This window comes from Leptonotus elevatus, chromosome 2 (assembly GCF_054856555.1).
Source record: "Leptonotus elevatus isolate MCC_2025b chromosome 2, RoL_Lele_1.0, whole genome shotgun sequence".
Classification (NCBI taxonomy): Eukaryota; Metazoa; Chordata; class Actinopteri; order Syngnathiformes; family Syngnathidae; genus Leptonotus; species Leptonotus elevatus.
Window position 1 is genome coordinate 4,690,514 of NC_141240.1, and position 26,612 is coordinate 4,717,125.

Here is a 26,612-nt window from a genome sequence, read left to right on the forward strand (position 1 = left end):
TTTCATTCATATTTAGCTTTTCTGCAAGTAGAAAATGTACAAGGCAGTCAAAATAACCGCATCCCAATCCTGTGAGCGATGAAGCACACCTTGCCGGTATGTCTTTTTTATTTTTTATTTATTTGTATTTTTTATACAACATATAATAGTAATAATAGTAATATGAGCTTCAGTGAATCCTTATCGGTCTTCTTCTTTTCATTTTTTTTTGATTGCTCAGTAGCCAAACAAAATTGCAATGCTTCGTTGAGATATTGTACAATAAGATGACAAAAGGTAATTTGGGTATTTTAACATCCGTAAGCACCTGGTGGGTTTTGGTGTTGCACTTGGAGCTGATGTGCTGTTAGCTGTGCACATAAGCCCTGCATGGTGCTTCTGGTGGAAAGTCATACTTGCTCAGGTTGGGAGGGAAGTAGGTCGTGCTGAACATGTTGCTGGAAGGCGGGGAGGAGAAGTGGCGGCTGCTGTCATCGTTTACATGAAGATTGTTCTTGTGTAGCATCTGCAGGATTGGGTTAAGCTCCAGTTACCAAGATATCAACCCACAAGTGTGAGATTGTGGAAAATGGACAGATTTGACTGTAACCCACCACGACCTCCATTGGAATGTACTTCTCATTTTTTGGCGTGGCGTTGTCATGCTTGTTGTAGGTGAGGTGGTTGCGCGTGCTGGGGTGGATGACCGCTGACTCTGCGGAGGGTCGGCTCAGATGGTGACAATAGGCCACGGCCAGCGCAGACAAGAGGGCAGCTGCGAAAAAACTGGCCATGCCGACAGCGACCAGCTGGAACAATGTGAAAGCTGTCAAACAGAAGATGGGCAGTGAGTGAGAATAATATTCTGCAGGAATTGAAAGACAATCCTTTTTTCCCACTTACTTCCACATTTGTGGTCCTCCTCTTCAGGCAAAATGACTGAAATGGCACAAACGGGGTAAGACATCATAATTAATATTAGAGGAGGTTAGCTTGTTTTCAGACTTTTATGATACATACAAATGTTAAAATGTTAATTGGAAATTGCCTGTTAAAGCCCTTTTAATAGCAACAGTTTGAACCTGGGGTGGACTATTTGGATAATTTCATTTACGATAAATTTCAAGCAACAGCAGCAACTTCATTGGGAGAGAACAAGTTCTCGGTCTTTTCAACCCTCGCACTCATGCGATGAGCAAACTCAATCGCAATATGGATGCGATTTTTGAGTTGCTTTGCAAAATGGTTGCCAAGAAGGGCAGTTGGAGAAGTCATGTAGAAGTGCTTGCTAATCTGGCTAAATAATGCCCCACCCACTCAGAGGCAAACAACTGCAGGTTGACTGAATTCTTGTCGGCCTGCTGCCAAAACATTCAAACTACTTTTTTGGACACTGGTGTTCCTTTATCTACTCCCCACTCCTTCCTGTGTACTCAATTGAGATGGCCAAGGCTGTCTCCTTGGTAATAAGACGATATGCTTGAACACACACACACACACACACACACACACACACACACACACACACACACACACACACACACACACACACACACACACACACACGCACTTACACACACACACACAAAATGTTATCACCGTCTACGTTGGATCCCACACTCCTCCCATGTGATGGTACCTGCGCTGAGGAGCACTTGCTTGTATTGAGCTGCAAGTTCTGCTTGGTTCCGTCACGTCCCTCTATCCAACCTGACACACAATCCATCCTCACCGTCTTCCATCTCGTACATGTACAAGTCTTGCGATCTGTTGTAAATGTCTGTATCTGCTGAGGTTTTTTCCAGGCTCACACTAAGCAGCCTGGCTCTGGGGAGCCATGAGCAGAATTTAAATTTCAGCTCTTTAGTTAACTCATTCAAACACCAAAACGTATAAATACGTTTTTAATACTTTGTCCTTCACGCCCATAAACGTATTTATTAGTGATACACCGAATATTCGGCCACCGAAAATCTTCAGCTGAAAATGGCAAAAATGTGCATTTATTAATGATAAATTAATATAATTAATTATAATTGATAATTATAATTAATTATAATTATAATAAAAGCAATGATAATAAAAAATTGGCCTGATTTTTTTTCCGCCGTTTCGGTTTTCGACCAAAGCATTTCTCATTTTCGGTTTCCGGTTTCGGCCCCAAAAAATCAATTTCGGTGCATCCCTAGTATTTGTATTTTTATTTTTTTTAATTTATTTTTTATTCTAGAGCATACAGAAGGCTTTGATGCAGCTTCTGACCTGAAGAGGTCGCTTAAAGCAATGGTAGTTATTACAAAAACGGCCAGCAGGTGGCAGCAGAGTATACGAGCTCTGCCAGGGCCATGTTGCAACAAGGTCTTTTCGCCAGTGTTTTCAACAGGTTTGTGAATAATGATGTAACTTAGCTATATTCTAATGCTAATTGCTGCAAAACGGAAACAGATAGATATCTACCTTTTCCTTTTTTTTTTTTTTTTTTTTTTATATCTATATATCTACCTTTTCCTGATGAAAGAAGAGACTCTAATCTTTCTTTTGGTAGGTTCCATGTTTTTATAGCTATAGAACAGAATATTCTGTGGACCTTGCAAAATCAGAAAAAATCCAGTAAACAGCTGGGAGCGAAGGGGCTTGCTTCAGTGAAAATGACTGTGAGGGAATGAGTTAAGGCGCAATCATTTCTTGCCATTGAAGGCATCTAGACTATTTAACAGTCAGTGTTTACCTGCCACCTCGTGTGTCTGGCATGGTCTGGCCTGGCTTAGGTTACCCTGGCACAAGTTAGCGTCCTGGTTTTCGCTGCAGGAGCGAGAGCGGTACTGCAAGCCCTCCTCATCACAGTCCCCCCAGTCTGACCACACACCCCAACCTGATGACCAGTAAAAACCAAACCATTCAAAATGTCAATACTATTGATCCTGTTGAGTGTCATCACAAATGATCTATACAGTCACACAAAATGGCCTTGCTGAATGATGTACCTTCACATGAGTGTGTATTGCAAAGTGCCTCTTCAGTGTGCAAACCAATACAGATCCCACCTCCGTTGGCAGGAGGTGGATTATCACATGACCGTGTCCGCTGAAAATGACCACCCCCACAGCTCACAGTACATTGGGACCATGAAGACCAGCATGACCAGGCTCCGCCCACTGAAACAAAAGCACAGACAGTTTAACAGTTTTTGCAGGTGTTCTTTATTTATTTTAGATATCCCTTGATCAAGGTGCATACACAAACTAAAAACTGCCACAATATAAACCGTAACCGTAAGTAGGGCTGGGTATCGATTCCGATTTCCAAAATCGATTTGATTCGATTCAGAAGGGCCCGATTCGATTCGATTCACGATTCACATTGATTTTCAATTCAGTTAAGGATTTCATGCAGTACCAATTTTACTTTTGTTTAGAAGATTTGCAAATAGTAGAAACTTCTTTCTCTTACTTGGTGCGTTAAAAATATGAATATTTACATTTATAATTGAATCCAATGCAGTTACATTAATCATTGAACATGACCTGATCAAAACAATAAATAATAATTGAAATAAATTACAACTACAGTGCTATGTAAATAAAGTGGCAAAAACACTAACACTAACCCTAACCCAAATCACGACATTCACATTTCTGTAATGTTTTTTATGCTAAGGTGGTTCCAGTGGTTAATAAATAAATACATAAAAACTAATTTACATAAGAGACACAGTCATAGTGCATAATTATGCATCCATGTTTTGTGTTTTTATGTCTAATTTCTTACCTTACTGCTTTTGGGGTATCATTCACTTTTCCTTTCATTTAGTGTACAGTTTAATTACTGTCACATTGCATGCACTCAATTTAATAAGGTGGCGGTAATGCACCAAAAGCACCTGCCTACCGCGTCAAGTCAAGTCATGCATTACCGCCAGTGGCCTTCTTCATAGCCATAGCTATGCTAAAGAAGGGGGGCGCTAATGAACCAAAAGTATTTGACAACCATCAAATAGAAATAGAAGAAGAAGTCCATAGTCTTGTGTAAGTCATAGTATAATATGACTTATTCACTATTTAGAACAGCAAGATGCACAGTAAACAATCAGGAATCTACTTTTGGCTCCAATGTGACGCAGAATTTTAGTTACGGTAAGCCATTTAAAACTACTGCAAAAAGAAAAGCTTTTCCATAGTGCATCTGTCTAAACAGTGTGTGTTTGCATGTGTATATTTTTCAAGAGGGAGACTCGCGATGCAATCCGCTTGCATTAAAACGCAGCCCATTTTTAAAGTCATATTGCAATCAGCAGCTCGGAGCAGCTCATGCTTGAGCTGTTTCCTTTCTTTGTAAAGCACTGGGCTCCTTTTGGGGTACTCTGAATAACAGAAGGGCACATTTGAACAACGCTCACACAGGGTTTTGAACGAGTACGTGCTCGCCTCGGGCACATTCATTTACTGTAAAAAGCCGTATTAGAAGTATCGATACATGGTTTTATGAATCAATATTGGTCTATGAAAAGCAATATTGATTCGATATTGATATATCGATATTTTAAACCCAGCTCTAGTAATCAGCATTCTACCTGAGCACAGTCGCATGTTGCAATCTTGATATTCCACCGGGGATCCTACACATGCACTTGGATTGGTCCTTCCCTCTGCTGTTGAGCAAACACGTCTCCGGGTTCGAAAGCCTCTGGAACATTCCTGGGAACAGGTGGACCATGTTTCCCAAGGTTCCCAGTGTGTATCTTTGGGCTGTGACAAAGCCCGGCCACCTGACTTTACCAAGTCATCAAACAGAGCTGGAAATAAGATGCAGAAACCAATTTCATAAAACCAGGCTTATACCTCTCAATCCACATTAAAAAAAAATCCTCATGGTCTCAAATCCTCACAGTCAGTCTGGCAGGTTCCAGAACCGTCATTTGGACAAAACCTGGTCTCGAGTTTCTTCTTTCCTAATTGAAGTTGCTGGACGTCCCTAAGCAATGCCCGGCACGTGTATCTGTATCTCTGCTCTTGGCGTGATCTATCTTGACTGATGTTGACTGGCATCCAGGAAGTCCATGGGGTGTTGCGACGCACCTCAGGACAAGCCTCCAGGTTGCAGGTCTTATACTCCTGAACAGCACAATCCATAGCTTCACTGTTATGGTCCGTTAAGACTGAGAATCAAGTACACAAGCAGCACAGTACCAAAGCACATCCAGGACAGCTGTTTCCATTCTCACAGGTTCTGGTCCTGGCGTGTACTCCTCCTCCGCATTCAGCACTGCATTGAGCCCAAGACCCCCACGCAGTCCACAGAACTGGTAATGGGCATGCATTTTTTTCATTGCACAGCCTGAAAATACACATTTCTTGCTAAATATTTGTCCGTGTTTAATGCTCACCCTGTGAAATGTGCAAATTAATGTTTTTTTCCCCCTTTCCTCTCATTCCTTCTCACCTCTCCTCTCGACCTTGGCCAACACAGATTCGACCTTCGTAACGAGGTGAGGGGTTGTTGCAGGACCGTTGCCTCACTTCAAAACCCACACCGCAGCTGCTGCTGCAGGGGCCCCATGAAGACCAGGGAGTCCAGCCACCGTTCCTGAACAGGAGATGGAAAATCAATGACATACTTTTAGATGTGTCTTCTTGTGTCATTCATTAACATAGTATTAAAATGTTGGTGTTGTTGTCTTCTGTTTAAGGATGCAGTTTCTGCTTTCGGGTATTCTGTTTAATGGCATGAGTATTTTACCATTTTATTTCAATATTTGCGTTTGATAACCGTTTTAAGCATGCTCTTGCTTTGAATGCACCCTTTTTGAGTTCCTTTATGTTTGAGTCAAGTATTTTGAAGCAGCTCAACTAAATTAAAATACCAAAACATGACTGACAGCAATTGAAGTGGTGCAGGCTGACCACAACGACCAATAACAAGTACATCGAATTTCTTGACATTTAAAAATAGAGTGGATTATGACAGAAAATGAAATTAGTAAAAAATGTTGTTGCTTATTTTTAGAATTAAAGTCGGGGACACCAAATTGTGATGAAAATTCTACAGACTTCATACTGCTCCCCAAACAGTTGCCCACTCTAAACTGTCTAAAATGTCTGCCCGTGAGCCCCACGCAACCCCAAAATCAACTCAATTTACTAAATCTACTCACTTTCATAGAAAACTAATAACAATACAAACTGTCACTTCATCAGTGCAGCAATGTTTGAAAATTAATGTGGCTTTTTAAACTTCGGATCACTCCCAAATAAAGCCATCATTATGAACAGTGAAGCAAAAAGGGGTATATAGTGTATTACAAAGAAAACGGTGTTCTACCTGTTTGCTAGAAAATCTTTTTGCCTGGAAAGACTTAAAATCTACAAAAGGCCCTATTTAATGCCAGGGTTGCTTATTACTCATCTTTAATTTGAAAATAACAACCACATTTCTCTTCAGCACTGTAGCCTGGCTGACATAGTGTCAAATTGCTATGTCGATCCAGCTGCTTATATAATTCTCAACACTAATTATTTCTGGGCATTTTTTGGACAATAAATAAAAATTAGCCAAACTGTGGCAGGGTGTTTGGTTTCCGGACCTGGATTTGACCGAGACGTGGATGGATACTCCTCTATACATCTGGAATGAACCATTATTGTTGTTGCTGTCATCATTGGACTATTCCTGTTTGTTTGTTTGTTTGTTTGTTTGTTTGTTTAACAATATCACACAAGTCATAAATACAATTACACATCCGTGCGATCAACAAAGTCTTCTCACGACGGAATAGAAATTTTTGTTTTGAATTGTGAAAAAGGACGCTCCAAAAAGCTATGAGTTTACTAACCGGGGGCACCACCCTGGGCAAGATTTAATTTACAGCTTATTAACTAATAAATAAATGTCATAATTACTAACAAGTGGTCTTGCTATAGATATATTTTTAAAATACACAATTACTTCTAGTGTGGTTAATCAAAATGTAAAATAGACAGCAGTTTCCGTTTCAGATAAACCTAAATCTATTGGAATATTTGAATGATTTGATGTTGTTGATACAGCAGTTGTTGTGCCCATTGTTCTCTCATCCCTTCCCCAGTTGCTCAACCCTTTTTTCCTGTTTCCTATGGCCCTCTAATATGTCTCTCCATCTCAACTCATCTCTTTTGTTTGAGGGAGTTTTTCCTTGCCTCTGTTGCTATGTAGTGCATACTCATTTAGATTTTCTTTTAAGGGACATTAATTGATCCCTCGCACCATCTAGTAGTGAACTAATAATTCATTCATTAAAAAAAACACACGACTGTTTATGTCAATAGTATGCAGAAAAAATATGTTGTATCGCATAAACATGTTTTTTTTAAATATAATTTGTAGGTCTAGTAATCACTAATTATAATACATGGCTGTATTCTCACTTTACGAGAGCTGCCATGTTTCGCCGCCACCTTCCTGCTACCCAAAGGACAACTTCGCAAATGTAGTTAGCCTGGGTGGGGCTTGCATCGAGTGTCGGATCCAATGGGTCGACCGCAGCTTACCTTCTACAGCTGGGGCCTGCACGTGGTCATCACTAACTCCCGTGATTCGGGACTGTCGCTTATCATTTTATGCTTTGCTCTCGCAAACTTTTACTAGCTTTTTTTTTTTTTACTAGCTCCTCCCGTTAGCTGCTCTTGTTAGCCACTCCAGCCAATGGCTCCAACTCACTCCCGCGAGCCGCTCTTGTCGTTCGCCAAGATTCTCGTTTGTGCACAAAATAAGTGTAAGAGTGTGGTTCTTGACCTGCTCAGTATGTAAAGTGCCTTGAAATGACAGTTGTCTTTTGGCTCAATATAAATAAAATTGACTTGACCCAACTCATTAATGGAAAAATCTACACACCCCCTCAGAGTCTAGAGCCACCATGCCCTCACCCCTTCAGACTTCAGGTGGAAAGCTGGCTCCTAAACATTTGCTGTCCAATGCCACAATCATACTATGAATAAATTATAAAGGGCCATTTGTCCCACTCTAATACCATCAGTTGCCACAGCACATTGAGCTTACCTGGAGCAGTTGGCCACCTGAATGTTTGGGCCTTTACAGTTGACCCCACCACATCGGGCCACAGGTCCGTCACACAAGCGGGACCGGCAAATGCAACTGCTGATGGAACCCTCGCCATCATTGTGGTTACAAGGTTGCCACGGTGCCCATGGGCCAAACCCGCCATCCTGCTTTAGATTCCGCACCTTGAGGAAGAACAAATGTGTGCGTGTGTGGGAGGAAGAAAGAAAGACGAAGTTATGGAGTACAATATATGACTTACTGGGCACTGGGTGATGTTCTGAGTCCACTGGTTCATGTCGGTAATCCCTTTAATGGTTGTACAACGCTCCTGTTTGTGATCCCAGCCACAATACGGGTCCCGTGCTTCTATGCAGTGTCTAATTAGAACAGGTGGTTGATCAATATGTTGGTAAAAAAATCAATTTTTAGAAACATTTGTTATCATGTATAACAGACTCTGTCCAATCAAGGAATTTGGAGGAAAAAAAAGTCCGTGAAGAGAGGGAAACCATGGTTAACAAATGGTTTGGAAAAAGTTTGTACAGTATAAAGAAAAATAAGCTATATTGGGAATTTATGAAATATCGAACATAGGAAAAAGAAGATAAGTATAAGAAATATAAAAACAAATTAATATCTATTTTGAGATGGCAAAAGAAGGACTATTATGAGCCTACTTGTGTTCTAAATGAATTGATTAAAAATAGTCATAATCAAGATTTTCCAACATATATTGTTAAACATGACAAATCCGTTATTGATAATATAGAGAAGATTGTGAACAAATTAAATGTTTTTTGTGTGTGGTTAATATAGGCCCAAATTCGGCTAGAGGGATGGACCAGCCAAGAGATTGATTATATTATAAAGAGTTATAAAGTTTGATTGTGCTTTGAATAATTGCAATTCCTTCTGAGGGGTGTGTTGAAGCTGTTTGAAAGTTTAAGAGCAAAAAAAAATAAAAAATACCAGCTCAGTGTGCTAGTGGTAGAGTGTCTGCCCTGAGACTGGGAGGTCATGGGTTCGATCCCTGGCTAGGTCATACCAAAGACTCTAAAAATGGGACCCATTTGCCTCCCTGCTTGACACTCAGCATTAAGGGTTGGAATTGGATTGGAAATTGGAAATGATTCCTGAGCGCGGCCGCTGCTGCTGCTCACCGCTCCCTCAGGGGATGGGTCAAATGCGGAGAATTAATTTTACCCCACTTAGGTGGGTGTGACAATCAGTGAATCTTAATCTATTTTTAAAAAACAACAGATTTTAATAATATTGATATGTACATACAAGGAAGTAATTAATTGTGTTATTGAACCATGTGCTTATGTTTGCAGCACATGCTTTTTAACAGGTATTTTTCCTGATAAAATGAAAATAGCAAAAGTGATACAAATTTATAAAAATGGTGAAAAGCATATTGTGTCAAATTATAGACCTATTTCTTTGTTACCCCAATTTTCTACAATACTTAAAAAACTGTTTGTAGAAAGAATTTGTTTTGAATTTATTTATTTATTAAATGACCTCTAGTATCAACAGCTTTGGCAGTGATGGAATTTGTAGAAAATATAGCCACATCAATAGATAAAAACAAACAAATAAACATGCTGCGGGTGTATTTATTGACATAAGTAAAGCATTTGATACCATTGATCACTCATTACTCCTGCTGAAATGACTGAACAATATTGCATGAGGGCTGTTATATGCCAAATTCCACTTGAGAGGAGTAACCTGTGTTATTCTACAAGATTCTCTTTTGGGACCTAAGTTATTATTTTGAAGTTATTTTAATGATATTTGCACTGTTTCAAATATATTAAAATTTGTAATATTTGCTGATGATACAAATTTATTTTGCTCAGGGGACAGTATGAAACAACTAATAAAAACTGTAGAAAAATAATTGATCGTATAAAAAAAAAAGTTTGATTGTAATAAGTTATTATTTAACGGGGGAAAAAACTGTTAAACTTTAAATTTATGGTGTTTGATGGTGTCCAGTGCAACTGTGATATAAAACTCAATAAAAAAAAAAATGGAACGATATTTTACTGAAACAAAGTTTTGGGAAGTGATTATTGATCATAAAGTGTGTTGGAAGCCACAGATAGAACACAGTTCATCTAAATTAGCTAAATCAGTGTGTAGAAAAGTCTACAAAGTTGTTTATTTCTTAAGTCTAATATGTTCAACTTTTATTGTTTATTGTTATTGTTTATTTTAACTGTTATTTATGCAACTGAGACGATTACTAATTTGCATGATTTGTATCTTCTTTTCATTGAAAAGTGAGTTCACGTGACATGGCTTACCCTTGCGCTCGTGTGTGTGGCCGTTCAAACAGAATCAGAATCTTGTCCTCGCCACTTACTACGCCCCCGCCTGAGTCCAAATATCATGCAATTTCCAGTCACAAGAGTGAGCCAGGGGATGGCCCCCAGCCGCCACCTTCTAGACTGATCACAGGCAGCATGGCAGCCTCTAATTACTATAAACCACATCTGACCATAAGCAACTTCACCCGCCGTAATCCAATGGAGTTTGCCCTGATGTCAGGAGAGGAGACATTGCTGCATTTGAGAAGTTTGCACTCCTAGTACAGTCATTGATGGGAATGTTGAGACACTGGGCCCTGAAGAAGAGGCAGAGTTACAGTGTGGCTCCCACGTTGCCCGTCTGTTAAGCAAGTCACAATCAGAGCAAAGAGCTGAATTTCAATGCTGCATGTTTCACCGTGGCATCTAAATACACACCTTACCCGAGTGGCTGATATACGTGGCATGGTGTCAGGACACTGAAGCCCAGTTGGCATTGAGAGAAGCTAACAAGCAAGATGGTTGACAGAGCAGTCGCCCCATTACCGTCCTCTATGGTAAGTCAGAAATGCAAGCACCAGCCAACGCCAAGGTGAAAGGAACCAAGCCATTCTGTCCATTCTGCAACAATGCAAATCACGATCTTAGCCAGTGCACAGCCGTTTCCAAGCTAACCAAAGATCAGTTGACAGAATGGATTAAGAACAACAGGAGATGTTGGCATTGCGCACGGTCTCATCAGGCAGCTCAATGCAACTTGAAGAAGACCTGTAACCTCTGCCAAGGTAGATACCTTCAGGTCCTGCACAAAGTCAACATGAGGTCAGCTAAGGTACCAGCCACACCCACAGAGGGAGAGAGTCACACTACAAGGGCTACAACTAAGGTGCTGTACCTAGATCGACCCACAGAAGGCAGCTCCTGAAAGTCGTCAAAGTCTACCTTCATTATGCTGATCGTACACTGTGCACCTATGCTATATTGTGTGCACCTATGCTATATTGTGTGCACCTATGCTATATTGGATGACGGTTCTGAGAGAACCATGTTGCTGCCAGATGCCGCGGAGAGGTTGGGAGTGCAAGGGACCCCAGAAGACATACCTCTATGTACTATCAGACAAGAGGTCCAGGTGCTAAGGGGTGCATCAGTGTCGTTCTCCATTTCCTCCCCTGCAAAACCAAAGACGAGGTTCAAGATTACGGCTGCCTTCACCTCTGCACATATTAGACTAGCTAGCCACAACTACCCTATGCAGCAGCTCAAGAAGAAGTATAAGCACCTAATTAGCCTTCCCTTACAAACCTTGAAACCTCTACTTCTCTTTGGGAGTGATCATCCTCACCTCATCACCCCCATTGAGCCAGTCAGGAAGGGACCTCCAGGAGGACCTGCAGCTATCTGCACTAGACTGGGCTGGGCGCTACAGGGCCCAGCAAGTGTAATCCGCAACCTTGCTCAACCACAGCTGTGTTTATTGACGACAGTAGTCGCCTCGGTGAACGAGTCGATGGGGGACGCTGAGAAACTATAGCAGGTCGATACGATTCCCTTCAGAAGTGAGAAACTGGTTACTTGCTCCAAGCAAGACCACAAGGCAATTACTATTCTTGAGAACAAGACTACCTGAGTAAATGTTGATGGCGTACTCAGATATGCCAACCCGCTGCTCCGGCGGGAAAACATGCCACTTCTTCACTCTACCAAAGAATCTATTATGCCCACCTTGCACAGTGTGGAACGACAGCTGGCTATGACTCTGCACAAGATACATGGCCAGAAGATCCTTTCCTTGATCAAGTGCCAGACACCTCAGAGCTGCGCAAGTCAGTCTTGGGTGGAGTCACCACAGTGAACTCATGTCAGCATACCTTAGATTTAGAGCAGTTCAGCTCCTAGAAGGATCTGCTGGAGGGAACAAAACGGGAGCTACACAGGGCGGCCGGTTCAGATGGTCCCCCTTCTGCAGAAGAGTACCGCCAGGCTGAGAAGGTGATTCTCCCAAAAGCTCAGATGAGTACAGCTTACTGAAAAAGGGCAAGGCGGTCCCAAGAAACAGTTGACTTATCACTTTATCGCCTGAGCTCGATGACGGTGGAGATCTTATCCGAGTGGAGGAAGACTCTGTCGAGCAGAGGATTTGGAACCTGGAACCCTTCACCCAGTTGTTCTTGACCAGCACCATAGAGTGACTAAGCTCCTGATCCAGGAGTTTGACAACCGACTGCACCACCCGGGCCTTGAACTGGTGTTTGCTGAGCTGCAACGCTTTTTCTGGGTTCTTCGTGGACGTGAAGCTGTCCGGCCCCACCAGTATAGTTGCTTTGATTGCCAAAGATTGAGAGCTAGACCAGTTGTCCGATGAATGGCAGACCTACCTACAGCTTGTCTTCGTTTATTCAAGCCTGCTTTCAATTCGACAAGGATGGATTGCTTTGGACCCTTTGAAGAAAAGGTGGGCCGCCGTCGAGGAAAAAGATGCCTTCAAATGCCTTACCACCCCGCAGTCCACCTGGACCTGCTGACTGCCATGAACACAGACTCATTCTTAATGAATAATGTCTACGCCAGTGCACACATATACACCTACAGTCACACCTTAAAACAATAGCCCACAAATACTGAACGAATGTTGTATGAAGAAGGAAGAAATCCTGTATCAATGTATGAAGATGGAAGTGAATTGAATGAAGAAACTGGGAGTAAAGCAAACAAAGGTGAACTCTTGTCTAGTGTATCATTTGGAACCTTGCTCTGAGTTGGCCTCAAGTGGTGTTTGGCCAACACACCGATGTGAAGACAGCTCATTCACCTGAATCAGTGAAGTTATTAGTAACTCAGTGGCTGTTCTTTATAAAGTAATGGATTTGCTAAATACGAAAGGTCTTCATATTGCCCTCTTCTCTTGTGTTACCTCACATGTCATATTGTGCTGATGTTTAGAGAAATTTACATAAAACAAATATTGACACAATTATTAAATTACAGATAAAAAGTGATTAGTATAATGAATAAGGTTGGCTACAGAGAATCAAATGATCATTATTTATAGGATCTGGCATTTGAAAATGTAGGGATATTGTGTACACTATATTTTAAAACACTGTAAATGCTTTTTATGCAGTAAACAATATGCTAACTGTTTGTATTCATAATTTATTCAAATCAAGGGAATGAAACTATTATCTAAGTGGTTTATTTACCATATGTTTTAAACATGTAAAGTGAGGGCCAACATCAAATACAAATGTGTTTTCAGTTGAAGCTGTGCACTTCTTTGTTGAGGTTCAAGAAATGTAAAATAATTCATGCTTTTAGTGCCATTGATAAAATGTAAAATATTTATTATAATTATATATTATATAATTCGATATGCGGCCGAATCGATGTTTAAACATCAAGTTTTAATGGAAGTATTCAACAAAACGTCTTACTTAGGGTTAGGGTTCACATGTTAAGCATGGAATAATGTTATTTTAATGTAACATTAAGCCTTAATATTTTATTTCAATGCTGTTCAAACATGAAACAGATTGCAACATATTGTTTGTTAAACACAGTGGCTCACAGGTATAAGCCTGAAGTTTCAGATACATAAATACATTTTCATACAAATCTTACAGTGTACATGTACAAGTTTACTGATTAGTATTAGAGTTTAGTAGTAGAGTTTTAAAAAAATCTCAATAATATAATAATAATAGGCGGATTGAATCGTCAGGTACTAGGCAATTCACCCCCCCTAGAATGCAGTATTTATTTATTTAGTTTGTTGTAATTCTATGTGATTGATGGGACTGTATAGTTTGAAGCAGACTTTATAGGATAGGCCTGGTGCTTCAGCCTATTCCTTTTTTGGTTAATTGATTTGTTTGAAAGGATGTTTGTATTTTCTTTTCTGGGTTACCTTTGGAACCCGGAATAAACTATTCATTCATTAATTTGACAAATGCAGGATTATTTAATTTCCATACCGCTCAGTTGGATGGTCAGAGCATCTTTCTAACTGGATTTTCAGCAGTCTGTCATCAAGTCCCACAAACAGAGATCTGTCACTTTGCAGAATCTGCAGACTCTTGATTGACCCGGTTTGCCCATCAGGAAGGATCCTGAGCTCCTCCAGGTAGCAGCCACGAAGAATTGTATTTGTTGTGGCGAGAGTCTTCAAGATGGTGCCATATTCTGATTGACCGAGAAGAAACAGTCAAGGCTTTCATATGGATTTTAATTTCAATCAGTGTCACGCCACATTTACCGGTGCCAATGTACATGACGTGGTAAATAGCGTCACGGCCCTGCACAATGTCCACTACCAGCTTAGAGAAGCGAATGTTGTCCTGGGTCAGCAGAGGGTTGACTGTCACCGGCTGCACCACATCGTGCATCAGAAAGAGCCGCTGAGCATCCTGGAGGTTGCGTTCAGTCATGTTCCCACCAGTGCCACCATCATCCAGCGTGCCACACTGATGACACAGCGGGCAAAAACATCCTTTATGCTGCCATCAGAAAAGCTTGTCCGACTGACCCGGGCAGAGGTGGCAAATCCAGGTCCAGAAAGTAAAAACCCTGCCACAGTTTGGCTTTAGCACCAGGTGCTAGCTAGTGTTAAGTTATTAACATTGTTTTTCAGTTTCAATTTATATTTTAGCCGTTTTGGATTTAGTTATAGCAGTATGGCTCAATGAATAGAATTGTATTATCTGTCTCACTCTCAGAAGAAGGGCAACGGGTTCCTTCCATCTGCTATTTAGAAGGGAGTGTATGTTGTCTGGTACCTGTCTCTGTCGGAAGAGACAGGCTGATGTATGATTGTTTTTCTCTAATCTGATTTATACCTATGGGAACTCGGAGAGGGAGTAGAGAGGGATTTTTCTGGTATTTACTGAGTTGTAAACAAATGTACTGTGGGCTGATGGGAGGAGACTTTTCGTATTCACCCACTTTTCAATAAATAATGATGTGCCGGAGTAGACGACACACAATCTGATGGAACACGGCTTCAGTGTCGTCAGTTTTTGTCATCAGAAGCTTCTGTTATAATGATACCTTTGCAAAGGGACTTCTTCACCAGAATCTCACCATTCAGTTAATTGAACACGCAAAGAGTACGATACTATTATATTTACTCTAACACTAGCTAACTGCCTAGCTAGTTCCCCGGGTACTTGTTTACCTGCTAGGGAGTTGGCTAGCTAGTACTAGGGCAGGGATAGACAAGTTCGCCCCTAGAGAGCCGCAGTCCTGCATGTTTTTGATGTCTCCCTCCTCGAACACAGCTGAGAGGCTCCTGCAGAACGTAAAGATGAGCTGATGATTTTGAAACACCTGGGTTTGGAGGCAGGGCACACCGAAAACATGCAGGACTGCGGCTCTCTAGGACCGAATTTGCCTAACCCTGCACTAGGAGCTAAAGCCAAACTGCCACAGTTGGCTTTAGCCCCAGGTGCTAGCTAGCTAGTTCCCTAGCTAGCTACCCGGGTGCTTGTTTACCTGCTAGGGAGCTAGCTAAAGTCAAACTGTGGCAGGGTTTTTACTTTCTGGACCTGGATTTGGCATCTCATGAACACCCACATGGAGTTACCTGAAAGTTGGCTATGGGATTTGGAGCGGAGAGCCAGGAAGTGCGGGGGTTTTCCTGGTAGCGGAAAGGTCCATTGAAAGCTTGCGTGATGGCGGTCAGGTTGAAGGCACAAACAGCAGTTGCTGACATGCTGTTTCTGTGAGTGGTTAATTACAATTAGATTATGGGCTATTACAGAAAAATAACACTTCTGCAAATGTGTTTGCAAAGCAGCAAGCATGAAGAGTAACTTTTAATCACAGCATTATTAAAGGTCACTCACACATTAGTAGTGAAAATGCCATAGATGAAGTCTTGCTCTGGTAAGTAGAAGGTGCTCTGTAGTTCGTTGTAATTAAAGGGGATTTCTCCTGAGCGTGAGCAGTTTAGTCGAGCCTTCATAAAGGTAGTCCAGGTGTCCTCCAAAAGGAAACGACCGCCCATGTCGTTTTTACACACTCGGGCCACGCGAGAGAACGCCATCTTTCCACAGTCGTTTTCAACAGCAGTTTCCCTCAGGAAGAAGTAGGCAAATTGGCCAATATCATAAGCAGACACAAATTGAGGCTCTAAAGGGAGTGAAGGAGAGAAAAAAAACATAAAAAATTAGATGAAGTGAAGACTGATGACTGTTATGCGTATTTGTTTACCATTGAGCCATTTAGAGTTGTACTGGGCCGTGCGCAATGGGTGCATGTTGCCCAGGCTCCTGTAGATGACAGGATCACGTCCAGAGAAGTCGATCACCGTGGCTGCGTACAGCTCGCCCTTCTCGGAAAGCATGGCAGTGGAGTTGTGACGGGGGTCATAGGGACATCGCGCCACACCGTTCACTGTGTCTAAAACTTGACTGATGTTTTCAATCTGACAGCAAATAGGAAAGCATTACTCAGTGTGTATGAAGGCTGTTTTTGGAGTCTGGAGGATGATGACTTGCATTGGTTGGTGAAACATCAAGCTAGCACCAACCTGCCTGGTCATACAGACAGGAGTGAAAGCATTGGTCCCACATGTGACAAGCGTCCTCCCACTGAGCAATAAAACCCGTATGTAGTTGTGACACTCCTCCTGCATACAAGCATGACATTAGCCACTGTCGTCAACTACATTTTAAAATGACACTTTGAATTCTACCTCTGTCTTCCCCTTGCTCTTGCAAGAGCGTATTGTGTCTTCATCAGGTGTCCATTCTGTTGCCTAAGCCAAAACATAACAAAACACTGGTTTAGGGTTTAGGAACATTTAAAAGGAGGCATGTGTAGGATTTAGTACCATCTAGTGGTGAACTAATAGAGCGCAATGGTTTTAAAGCATGTAGAGAGACTACACTTTGCAAACAATTACGATCAATCATTATTTGGAGTGAGCGAGAAGCCCGTCGAGCAGGAGCTAGCAGGAGTGGCGAGCAAGAGAGGTTAGCAAGAACTCGCTGGAGCAGCAAACGAGCACCTAGCAAGAACTAGCTTGAGCAGCTAACAAGAGCTAGTGGGAGAAGCTCGCAAAAACTAGCGAGAGTAAAGCAGAGTGAGACAAGCGGCTGGAGTCCGAATCACGGGACTCAGCGACGACCACCTGCAGGCCCCTATTGTGGAAGGTAAGCGGTGGCCGGCCCATTGGGTCTGACACTAGCTGCAAGCACCACCAGAGGCTAACTACGTTCGCAAATTTCTTTTACTTCATGTATCCGTACCAGAAAGATGCCGATGGAACATGTCAGCCTTCTGTGAGGCGTGGCACAATTACGTTGTTGTGATAGAATTTTTGTGTGTGCACATTATTCAAATTAATGTGTTTTTTTTATGAATAAATTATCAGTTCCCCACTAGATGGCACTAAATCCAAAACACTGTCTCTTTAAAACCTGACAACACAAACGGTAGCACAGTGAAAGTACAAAACTTTTACCTGTATGAGGGAGACATTGCCTAAACTAAGGCTGAAAAGGAAGTTTCTGTAAAAGACATCACAAAGCAGGTCATTATTTCTCAGTCGTTTCTTTTCTGCTTGGCGTGTAATTACTCGCACCTCGTTCCCACAACAAGCTGCTTTCTGCTCAGGTCCAAGGCCAACTGAGAGAAGTCCTTTACTCCTGGGTGTGAGAACTCCGACACCCATGTCTTCAAGCCTGTGAAAACATGGAAAAACATGGAAAAGCCATATTGCTTTATTTACATATACAGTAAGATTAAAAGTAGCAGGATACCTGTCCTCTTTGCAGTAGAATTTTTTAAAATATTTTCTATAGCATATTTAGTTAATTCAGTCAAGCAGTAACTCAGGTCAAGACAAGAGTTGAGTTTCATTTGGACTTAAATAGACATGTGGATCGCTGGATTTCTAGCAAACTGTCATCAACTGAGCTAAAAACACCACTTTTGCTAATTTTACTCATGATGTCCTCACCTTGATTGGACACGACGGGATGCTCCTTTCGATCGCAGTCTTCAGGTTTGATAGGGGGCGGCTGGGACAGACACACAAGTACACACATAACCAGCACAAGGCCGCCGCAGAGAGAGAGGGTCCATGCCCCCAACCTTAATGTGACCATAGTTACAACTGCATACGATCCTCTATTGGGTGCTGTGGAACCACCTACAAAAGCCAAAGAGATGCATGTCAATCTTAACAACAGCATTGTATCAGTCATGTTGAACGTCCACATCTCTTAAAGAGGAGTTTTCACGACCTGACGGTGCATCTTACAAATTTAATTTCCCCGTGGACTGTCTGCTTGGTATCCAGCCCCTCTTTCATTGTCAGCAGGACTTTTCCATGGCTATTTCAACTCAAAAGCCCAAAGCAATGATTTATAGCATTGGCTATAAAACGTAAGGTGCCACCGACAGCACCCTTTGTGACTTAACGGACCCATTCAGTGACCAGCCTGGGCTCAGTGCCAGTGCCATCGCATCAGAGGACCAACTGCAGGGGTGTCCAAACTTTTTCACTTGAGGGTCGCATATAGAAAAATGAAAGGGTGCCAGGGCCACTTTAAAATTCTTCAATTAAACCATAGAATTAATCATTTCAATTTAAACAAAATCAAGCAATAAATTATATATTTCAGTCCTACAGCGTATGAGGATTCTATCACCGTGCCTGCTTCTCTGAACTACCATAGTGTCGTGCAGATGGACTTTATCATCCAGTTCCCCTGCAGAGTCCCCCTTTCTCCCCAACACTAACACACACTTCTCGATAATGATTCAAAAACGATATTACTAAGTGAAAACTAAGCATTTAAAAAAATAAAAAGCCAAATATCCATCCAAAAGGATGTGGACAGTGTATTTTTTTCATTGGAACCTACTGATTAACTTACTATTTGTGTGTTTTTCTGTACCAATGTGTTCATGCCTATGTAGCTTGACGCATGTAGCTTTAGCGCAAAGGCCCACCACACAGGACTGGGATTGCAAAAAATAAAAGTTTGCCATTCAACCCTGAAAAATTGGACAGTTTAATATATGATTGCCTTCCGATGTGAACTGTGTAAACCTGTGTCATGTTTTGAGGCTCTCCATACAATAGCCCTATATTGTATTGTATCACTTTTCTTAATCCACAAAAAGGTAGCGTGTCAGTCAGGGTTCCTACAGAAAGAAGATGTGGGTAATAAAAAAGAGGAAAGTGTGGCTAAATTGAAAGGCAGGGCTTGCTCCCATTCCCTTGAATGGACCGGTAAAGTGCACACTGCTCTAATACATTGTAACTGCCACATTGTCATTTTTATGGATTTTATTTTCTTTGCTTTTGGGTGTTTGTTACCACCCACACCAGAGAGGGCGCTTTAGCGGGGTGGATGTGTGGATGTCAGCGAGTAAGAAAACAAGCCTAGTTCCCTTTTTGGACATTGCACACAGCCAACGAGGTTAGTTTATTTTGTGTCTGTCAATACTTTTGTGTAAGTTAAATCTAAGTTATCTTTATTTTCTTTATGGTAATTATTTTGTTTGTATGTGTGTTTTGCTCCATTTGTTTATTGTTGGCAAGAAGCAATAAATTCAGCAGACAAAAGAAAACTACTTGTGTCTGTGGCTATTAAGTGCAACTAAGGGAGCTATATACATTTTTACAACAAGCTTTGCTATTTCACCCACATATACATATGAAATTATAATATGCTTAAATTCTGTTCTAAAATACAATATATGTGCATGGTACTGTATGTCTATTGCTTTGCAGTGAATGGCTGTGTCTCACTCACTTAAAGATGCTCAATGTAGGATTTTGCCCAATTTTTTACAATAGCCTTCTTATTTGGCTATTTATGACTCAAACATCTTCCAATTAGCAGATTAACACATTAGGGTGATGATAGCCTATTGTAGCTACAGCATGCTAGCCAAAACGTGAACGCTACTATGCCGAGAGCATTCATGGCCATATAAAATGTTCCTTACGTCTGTAAACATAGCTAATTGGTTATGACAATTCCAGTCTGTGCTGAGTTTTCAGTAGTGGTGTGCGATACTGCTAATCTTAGTATCAAACTGTGGCTCAGGGTGTAGAGTTCAGAGAGATTCAGTAACCAGAAGGTCGGCTGTTTGATCCCCACTCTCCCCAAGTCATATGTCGTTGTGTCGTTGTGCAAGGCACTTCACACACAGTGCTACTCACACTGGTGTATGGAAGGTGCGAATGTTTGGTGGTAGTCGGAGGGGTCGTAGGCGCACACTGGCAGCCTCGCTTCCGTCAGCCTGCCCCGGGGCAGCTGTGGCTACTTAAGTAGCTTACCGCCACCAAAGTGTGAATGTGTGAGTTCATGAATAATGTATCCATTCCATTGTAAAGCGTCTTTGAGTGTCTAGAAAAAGCGCAAAATAAATCTGATGCATTATTATTAACGTGTGCCTGTTCATTAAGTCCACTGCAGAACGCGAGGGATTGTTGCTTTCTCTTCCTCTTCTCTGTGATACACATCTTTCTCTTGTTACAAAACGTTTTATAAAACAAAAAATTGAAAAGCACGTGTTCTTCACATGTGTACTGAAAACATGCGTAGGTAGTGCTGTCGCGTGGCTTCCACTCAATGCGTGCGCCGCTGCTCGCTCCTGTGGCAGCGCCACATCGGATAACATTTTTTACAGGACACAACACCCCTTAGCGAGTTGCTTGGCCATATTGAACATGTTCTCACCTCGAACTACAGTAACAGACAGGCTTTGTCATGGCGGTTGGCTTGCCGTGGCTGTCGGCCATGTAAGCAAAAAAGCTCCATATTTTTTTATATGCATGATACAGTGACCTCACACGACCTCATTTCAGCCGATTAAGAATCCACTTCCACTGGACTGCTATGATATTAAAATCTATCAGTGCTATGTTGTTTTGGGTTCTCATTTATACAACAATTTGTTATGAGGAGCAAACATGCAAACTTCTTCTCACTGAATGACAGCGCTGTACCTCACATTGAGTAATGAATGGAGATGTTACAGAAAAATCTGCAACCAATTTGAATTTGTGATTCCAGGGGAAAATCCAAGCAAATCAGAAATTGACCAACATCCCAGAGCAGATGGCGTTCAACATTTGTCTTCACTGTATCAAACACTTCAAATTGGTTAAATGGGAAGAAAGGAGTGAAACCTTTCTATAAACGAGTTTGATGGACCATTTGCTGTTTAGTGTCGTGGCCTGGGTTGGAAAAACAATTTAAAGCCTTAACAACCTGTGAAGAGATTAGCAGCACAGTGTGTCTAATTCATGTGACTTATATGTTTGGACGGGAAGAAACGGCCATAACACTGAGTAAACATGTGACTACCAGACAAAAATAGACAGAAACAAAGGTCAAAAGCAGAGCATTGATGGAGATTTTTGCCCAAGAGCTCATTGCTAAAGCTTAACTAACTCCTCAAGTCTCACAGCTTTATTTCCCTCCCACCCCCACCCCCCCTCTCTCTCTGGGTGGGCTCATACCTTGTCACTGTGTGCTACACTGCAATAATCCCATACTGTAGATGCCTTCACTTTGCATGGAGAGAACACAGCGGCTGCTGAGTTTATAGCGCTGTCAGAGCTACACAGTACGGAAGGCTCCAACACTAAACATGTTCTATGAGAGGGATGGATAACTTAAATACTGGAGTTCATCAGTGCTACTGGGACCTCACACTTCCTAAGCAGATGTATGATAAAAATGCCATGAAATGTGGACAAAATAAGAGTCTGCCCGCCACAAAATGCACACAGCGCTTATGGAGTGACTTAATGTTGAACCATCATAACATTTAAATTTTCTTTGTGTGACCAAATGCATTTGAGACATAACATCCTTAAATGTATTGGTGACAGACGACATCCATCCATTTTCTCAACCGCTTGTCCTCACAAGAGTTGCGGGGGGCTCTGGAGCCTATCCCAGCTGGCTTCGGGCAATAGGCGGGACGACACCGACACCCTGAACTGGTTGCCAGCCAATCGCAGGTGACAGACTACACTAAATTGCAAATAATCTTTTAATTCACACAAAATTAATAAATACAATTTTCCACTGCGGTAATATGATCTTATTTAAGCAAGAAAATACCACAAGGAGCAACAATAAATGTAACCAAACTTTGGCTGATGCCTCAGAAGATGAATTATAAACTTAATGTGATCTTCAAAGTTCAGGCTGATTTCATCTGTTGAAAGGTCAAACTTCCAAAAGTTTTAAAGGGTTCATATCTCGGATGATGGCTTTACCTGCAATTGGAATTTACTTTCCAGTGATCTTTTATAACAGTTCCTGAAAATTTTGGGTCAATGTCTTTTTCCTAAGGTATTGGTTGCTATGGATATTTGATAGATGCAAAGACCAAAACTTTAAACCCGTTTTTCCTATTATTCCTATTATTATATTATATTTTAAAAGGTCTTAAGTGTAGAATTTGAATATATTAATATCTCAATATCATAAATTTAGATTTTTTGTATACATGAGGACCCTTTTGCCAGAGCTGATCACATATTTTTCTAAATGTAACAATCTACTATCTAATAATAATAATAAAAAACTTAAACCGTCAGTATAAATTGTCCACCAAAAATGAGAGGTTGCCCCCAAAAATGTTTTTTATTTTATTTTAAATATTGAGGAAAAAAATCTGCAGCTAAGCTGTGAGTATTCCGGGCGTATTTTCCTTGCCTCCGGCCCAAAAAAAAAAAGAAGATGATAAATATATATTTTTTTTAATCAATCAAGCGGCCACTCAAACTGTTGCCTATCCCTGATCTCTGAGAACCTTTCCCAACAGAAACAACAATACATTTGAGTGTTTTGATATTGCAGTGCTGCTCAGGGTTTGTCTCCAGACACACTGAAGCAATCAAGTCTTTCACTGACCCTTGAACTCTCCAAATGTATCCTTTATTTTTTGAATGGATTGATTTGATAAAAGAAGGATATGGAAGAAAGTCTGCAGGTCACCCAGCTTAAATAGTCCAACAGGACTTTCATCTTCATGCTGTGACGTGACTATTTATTTTCCTGTCAGGGTGTGTAAAAGTTCACAAAAACAGCAAGAATTATTTGTGATTCAACTACTTGCACTCGGCTCCTAGCAAACGGACATGCTGAGACACTGAATGCACACATGAAGAGAGGTTCATTAAAATCCAGTCAAGGCCTCTTTACTGGCATTATTTATAACAGGGATATTGATCACAAGTCGTTATGTCCTCATTCAAAAGGGCTTTAATTTGTTCCACATGGCATCCCAAATAAAAGAGGTGCCTTGGGTCTGACTTTGTATATATGAGCCTTGTCTAAACCAGAGTACTTGGACTCTATCCAAACATAATCAAGAGGCACAGCGAATCCCTCTCTCTGCACTCACCCACCTGCTTCTTGGGATTCCAAAATGTGTGCTCTTTCTTGAGATAAAAACAAAACAAAGAACCCAATTTTAACATTGGCAGCTTCCATATGACAATGAATAAATAAATAAAGTCTTCTCTATAGTTGAAGAGCAGTGAAGTCAGGTCATGCGGACAGGAGCATGTAGGGACCTCGGAAGGCATCCAAAGTCTCCCCATTAAAATATTCAAGCGGGGGTGAGCATTTCCGAGGCAGTTCTCAGCTCCTTCCTACGAAGGTGAATGGCCTCTCTGTGCAACCTGCCAACTATCTGCCAATGGGCGCACTCTTTTACAAGTGAATGGACTTAGTTTCGCTACACTTAAAAGGAAACACTAACGGGCCATGGCCACACCACAATGGGCGTTCGTAAATTGCCAAACCTAATGATAGCGGTTTGGCAATGGTGAGAGGAGGTAGAGAACAGGAATCCTAAAGAGGCACAGCTGCACTGGACGCCACTTCGCCCGTCTTCACATATCTCCCTCATCACACCAGCTCCACTTTTGCACCTCTGTCTATCGACAAGGTACAGACAGATGTCGGGTAAATGGTCAATTCATCCTGCTGTCTTTATGCTACAATTAGCCATATCAACTCAAAAGGACGTCTGCGGGTCATCTCAAATTTCTCATTTGTAGCAAGAGAACTTGTCAAAAACAATGCAAAATGTCACATGCACAACATCAACAAATGGCTCATTGACATATCGTCATTCAAATCAAACATGTACAAAACAGCAAACGCCATGCTCTGATTGGCCCATGGGACACATGCACCGAGGAACGTGCTATTTACAAATATGCAAAAAATATATTTTTAAACCTACTTTTTCACCATCACCAAAGTAAAGTTGCAGGCAAACGGCTGCCACAGATCCCGCTTCACATGTTGACGAAAAAGATGAGAAACAAGAGAGGCAAGTTGTTACGCACTGGCACGCTGACCGGCCTGTGTGCAGGGAGGAGGGAGGCGTAAAGTGGAGTGTGACGAGGGGTGGGGGGCTGCGGGTGGTGAAACTGTCCTGTTTATGCACACAGGACTGTTAGTGCAGGGGGTGGGGTGTTGATGCTATTTTTCGAAGACTATAATTTGGTTTTCAGCCTACTTTCGGCTTCACACTTTTTAATACTACTTCCATTTTTAGGCCAACTCATTCAAACTCTGGGCATGTGTCCAACTAAAAAGTGTTTAAAGTAATAGACATAGTCTTTAACCAGGTATAAACTGTTCTTGAAATGTGCTGTTCAGGCCAACACGTTTGTCAATGAATGAGTGAGGGGACTGGGCCCATCGCAAAGATAAAAAGATCCAATCAGGTCTAAAGGAGGCAACAAAGGGACATATGACATAAAAGATATACTGTACAATGTAGATTTTGGATTTCTGAATGCTCTTGTGAACAAAGCGTTATGCACTTCTGCCCACCTAAAAGTGAGACTAATGTTGGTACACAAGTTTACATAATAAGCACCCCACACTGACTTTCTCTGCACGATACACATGGAAGGCCGATCGGGGATGGAAGGCGGTCTTTACATCATCCGCAAGTGGACATCTTCTTGCGGTCCCTTTTTTTTTTTTTTTGCGCGCGCCAATCTCCTGCATCTACATATAGACCATGCGGTTCTGTTTGCACTGAAATTAAAAGGAATGAGGGGAGCCACTTTGATTGGCCAGGAGTTTGCTGTGTTCCCTCCCACAACGGCGCACAAGGACACAAACGCCAATTTCTACCTGTGCTAATCTAGGAAAATACCAAAAGAAAGAAAATGCACAACAATTTGACATAAAAACAACAATTACCGGTAGATTCAAAAGGGTCACATATCTTCAAGATTTTTTATGATTGTTTTTTTATTAATTTTTTTAATGGAAGTTCTTCAAAAGATTTGTTATAATTTGTTTCTCTGTCATTTTTTCTCCCAAACAAAAGACCGCAAAATCTGCAGTCCATCTATCCATTTTCTACAGCCCTCATCCTCATTTGCGTCACTGGTGAGCTGGAGCCTATCCTCACTTAATTTAGGTGCAAGATGGGGACTGGTCGCCATGTCATATAGACAAACAACTCGCATTCACATACTATATGCATGCTTTTGGAATGTGGGAAGAAGCTGGTAAAACACACATGGGAGGATGGAATAGGGTGGGAAGAGTGAAATGCAACTGTGACAGACAGCGTCATGGGGACAAGCATGGGGAGAACATGCAAACTCAACGCAAGGGTGCCAGAGCCTTGATTGGAAGCTCAAACCTCAGAACTGTGAGGCTGTTGTGCTGAACACTAATGCACTGTTTCCACAAAGGCTACAAAATTCAATAAAAGGGTAATGTAATTATAGTACGTTTATTTTCACTGACACGACCAGTCCCACACTCTGTGTCTAAGGATTGCTTGATTCGGTCATTTTAAACCACAGGGATGCAAGGTATACTGTAGCTGTGAAGTTAGCAGATAAAGAACGAGGGGTATTTGCATGTATTGTGTGTCTCTTAGCAAGGACATTATTTTCTGATCATTGCATAGTACATATACACAATTCTAAATGGATACAGTGGTGCCACATCTTTTCTTTATAAATATAACAATGGTCTGTTTATACTGACACAGAGTTGTGAATTTAGCAGTTTTGAATTTGGCTGTGGTGTGATGTTCACAAAGCATATTGCTAATATTTCTCTTGCTAGGCAAAGCTAAATATATCCTCTTCTTTTTTTTTTCTTTTTTTTTAATAATTGGACAGAGCTCCAGCTCTTGTATTGACTATCATTAAAATGTGCTGTTGTACCTAATATTGTATTCTGAATTTGAATTTGAATTTTTCATTTTAATTCAAATTTATTCGGACAGCGCCATGATCGCCACAAA

General features: G+C 41.3%; 1 protein-coding gene and 1 long non-coding RNA gene across 3 annotated transcripts; one reads left to right on the plus strand and one right to left on the minus strand.

Moving 5' to 3' along the window:
* Positions 1 to 101: 101 nt before the first annotated feature.
* Positions 102 to 24,712, minus strand: LOC147178226 (semaphorin-5B-like). Of its 2 annotated transcripts, XM_086069992.1 has the most exons (22): positions 24,570 to 24,712; positions 18,295 to 18,486; positions 17,917 to 18,016; positions 17,797 to 17,842; positions 17,026 to 17,088; positions 16,861 to 16,959; positions 16,542 to 16,755; positions 16,175 to 16,460; positions 15,913 to 16,048; positions 14,587 to 14,794; positions 14,306 to 14,513; positions 8,273 to 8,390; positions 8,011 to 8,195; positions 5,419 to 5,562; positions 5,166 to 5,313; positions 4,865 to 5,090; positions 4,550 to 4,771; positions 2,964 to 3,134; positions 2,708 to 2,851; positions 883 to 918; positions 594 to 805; positions 102 to 505 (listed from the first exon to the last, which is right to left on the minus strand). In XM_086069992.1, exons 2-22 carry the CDS (start codon positions 18,440 to 18,442, stop codon positions 347 to 349), a joined length of 3,273 nt encoding a protein of 1,090 aa, XP_085926118.1. In that variant the 5' UTR covers positions 18,443 to 18,486; positions 24,570 to 24,712; the 3' UTR covers positions 102 to 346. The 2 variants fall into 2 exon arrangements, with proteins under 2 accessions (XP_085926118.1, XP_085926119.1); XM_086069993.1 differs by lacking the exons at positions 17,026 to 17,088; positions 17,797 to 17,842; positions 17,917 to 18,016; positions 18,295 to 18,486; positions 24,570 to 24,712 and having other exon boundaries at positions 16,829 to 16,954.
* Positions 3,987 to 5,664, plus strand: LOC147178227 (uncharacterized). The gene is made up of 3 exons (XR_015094225.1): positions 3,987 to 4,112; positions 5,203 to 5,281; positions 5,446 to 5,664. It is a non-coding gene; the product is annotated as an uncharacterized LOC147178227 (long non-coding RNA).
* Positions 24,713 to 26,612: the final 1,900 nt, after the last annotated feature.

Bases quoted from the DNA above. Each gene is read 5' to 3' on its own strand.
- LOC147178226 (XM_086069992.1), bottom strand. From the start codon at position 18,442: ATGGTCACATTAAGGTTGGGGGCATGGACCCTCTCTCTCTGCGGCGGC. The intron at 3,135-4,549 runs GTAGAATGCTGA...CTTTTGTTTCAG, and splicing joins CAACATGCGACTGTGCTCAG to TGGGCGGAGCCTGGTCATGC. The intron at 2,852-2,963 runs GTACATCATTCA...ACTGGTCATCAG, and splicing joins CAATACACACTCATGTGAAG to GTTGGGGTGTGTGGTCAGAC.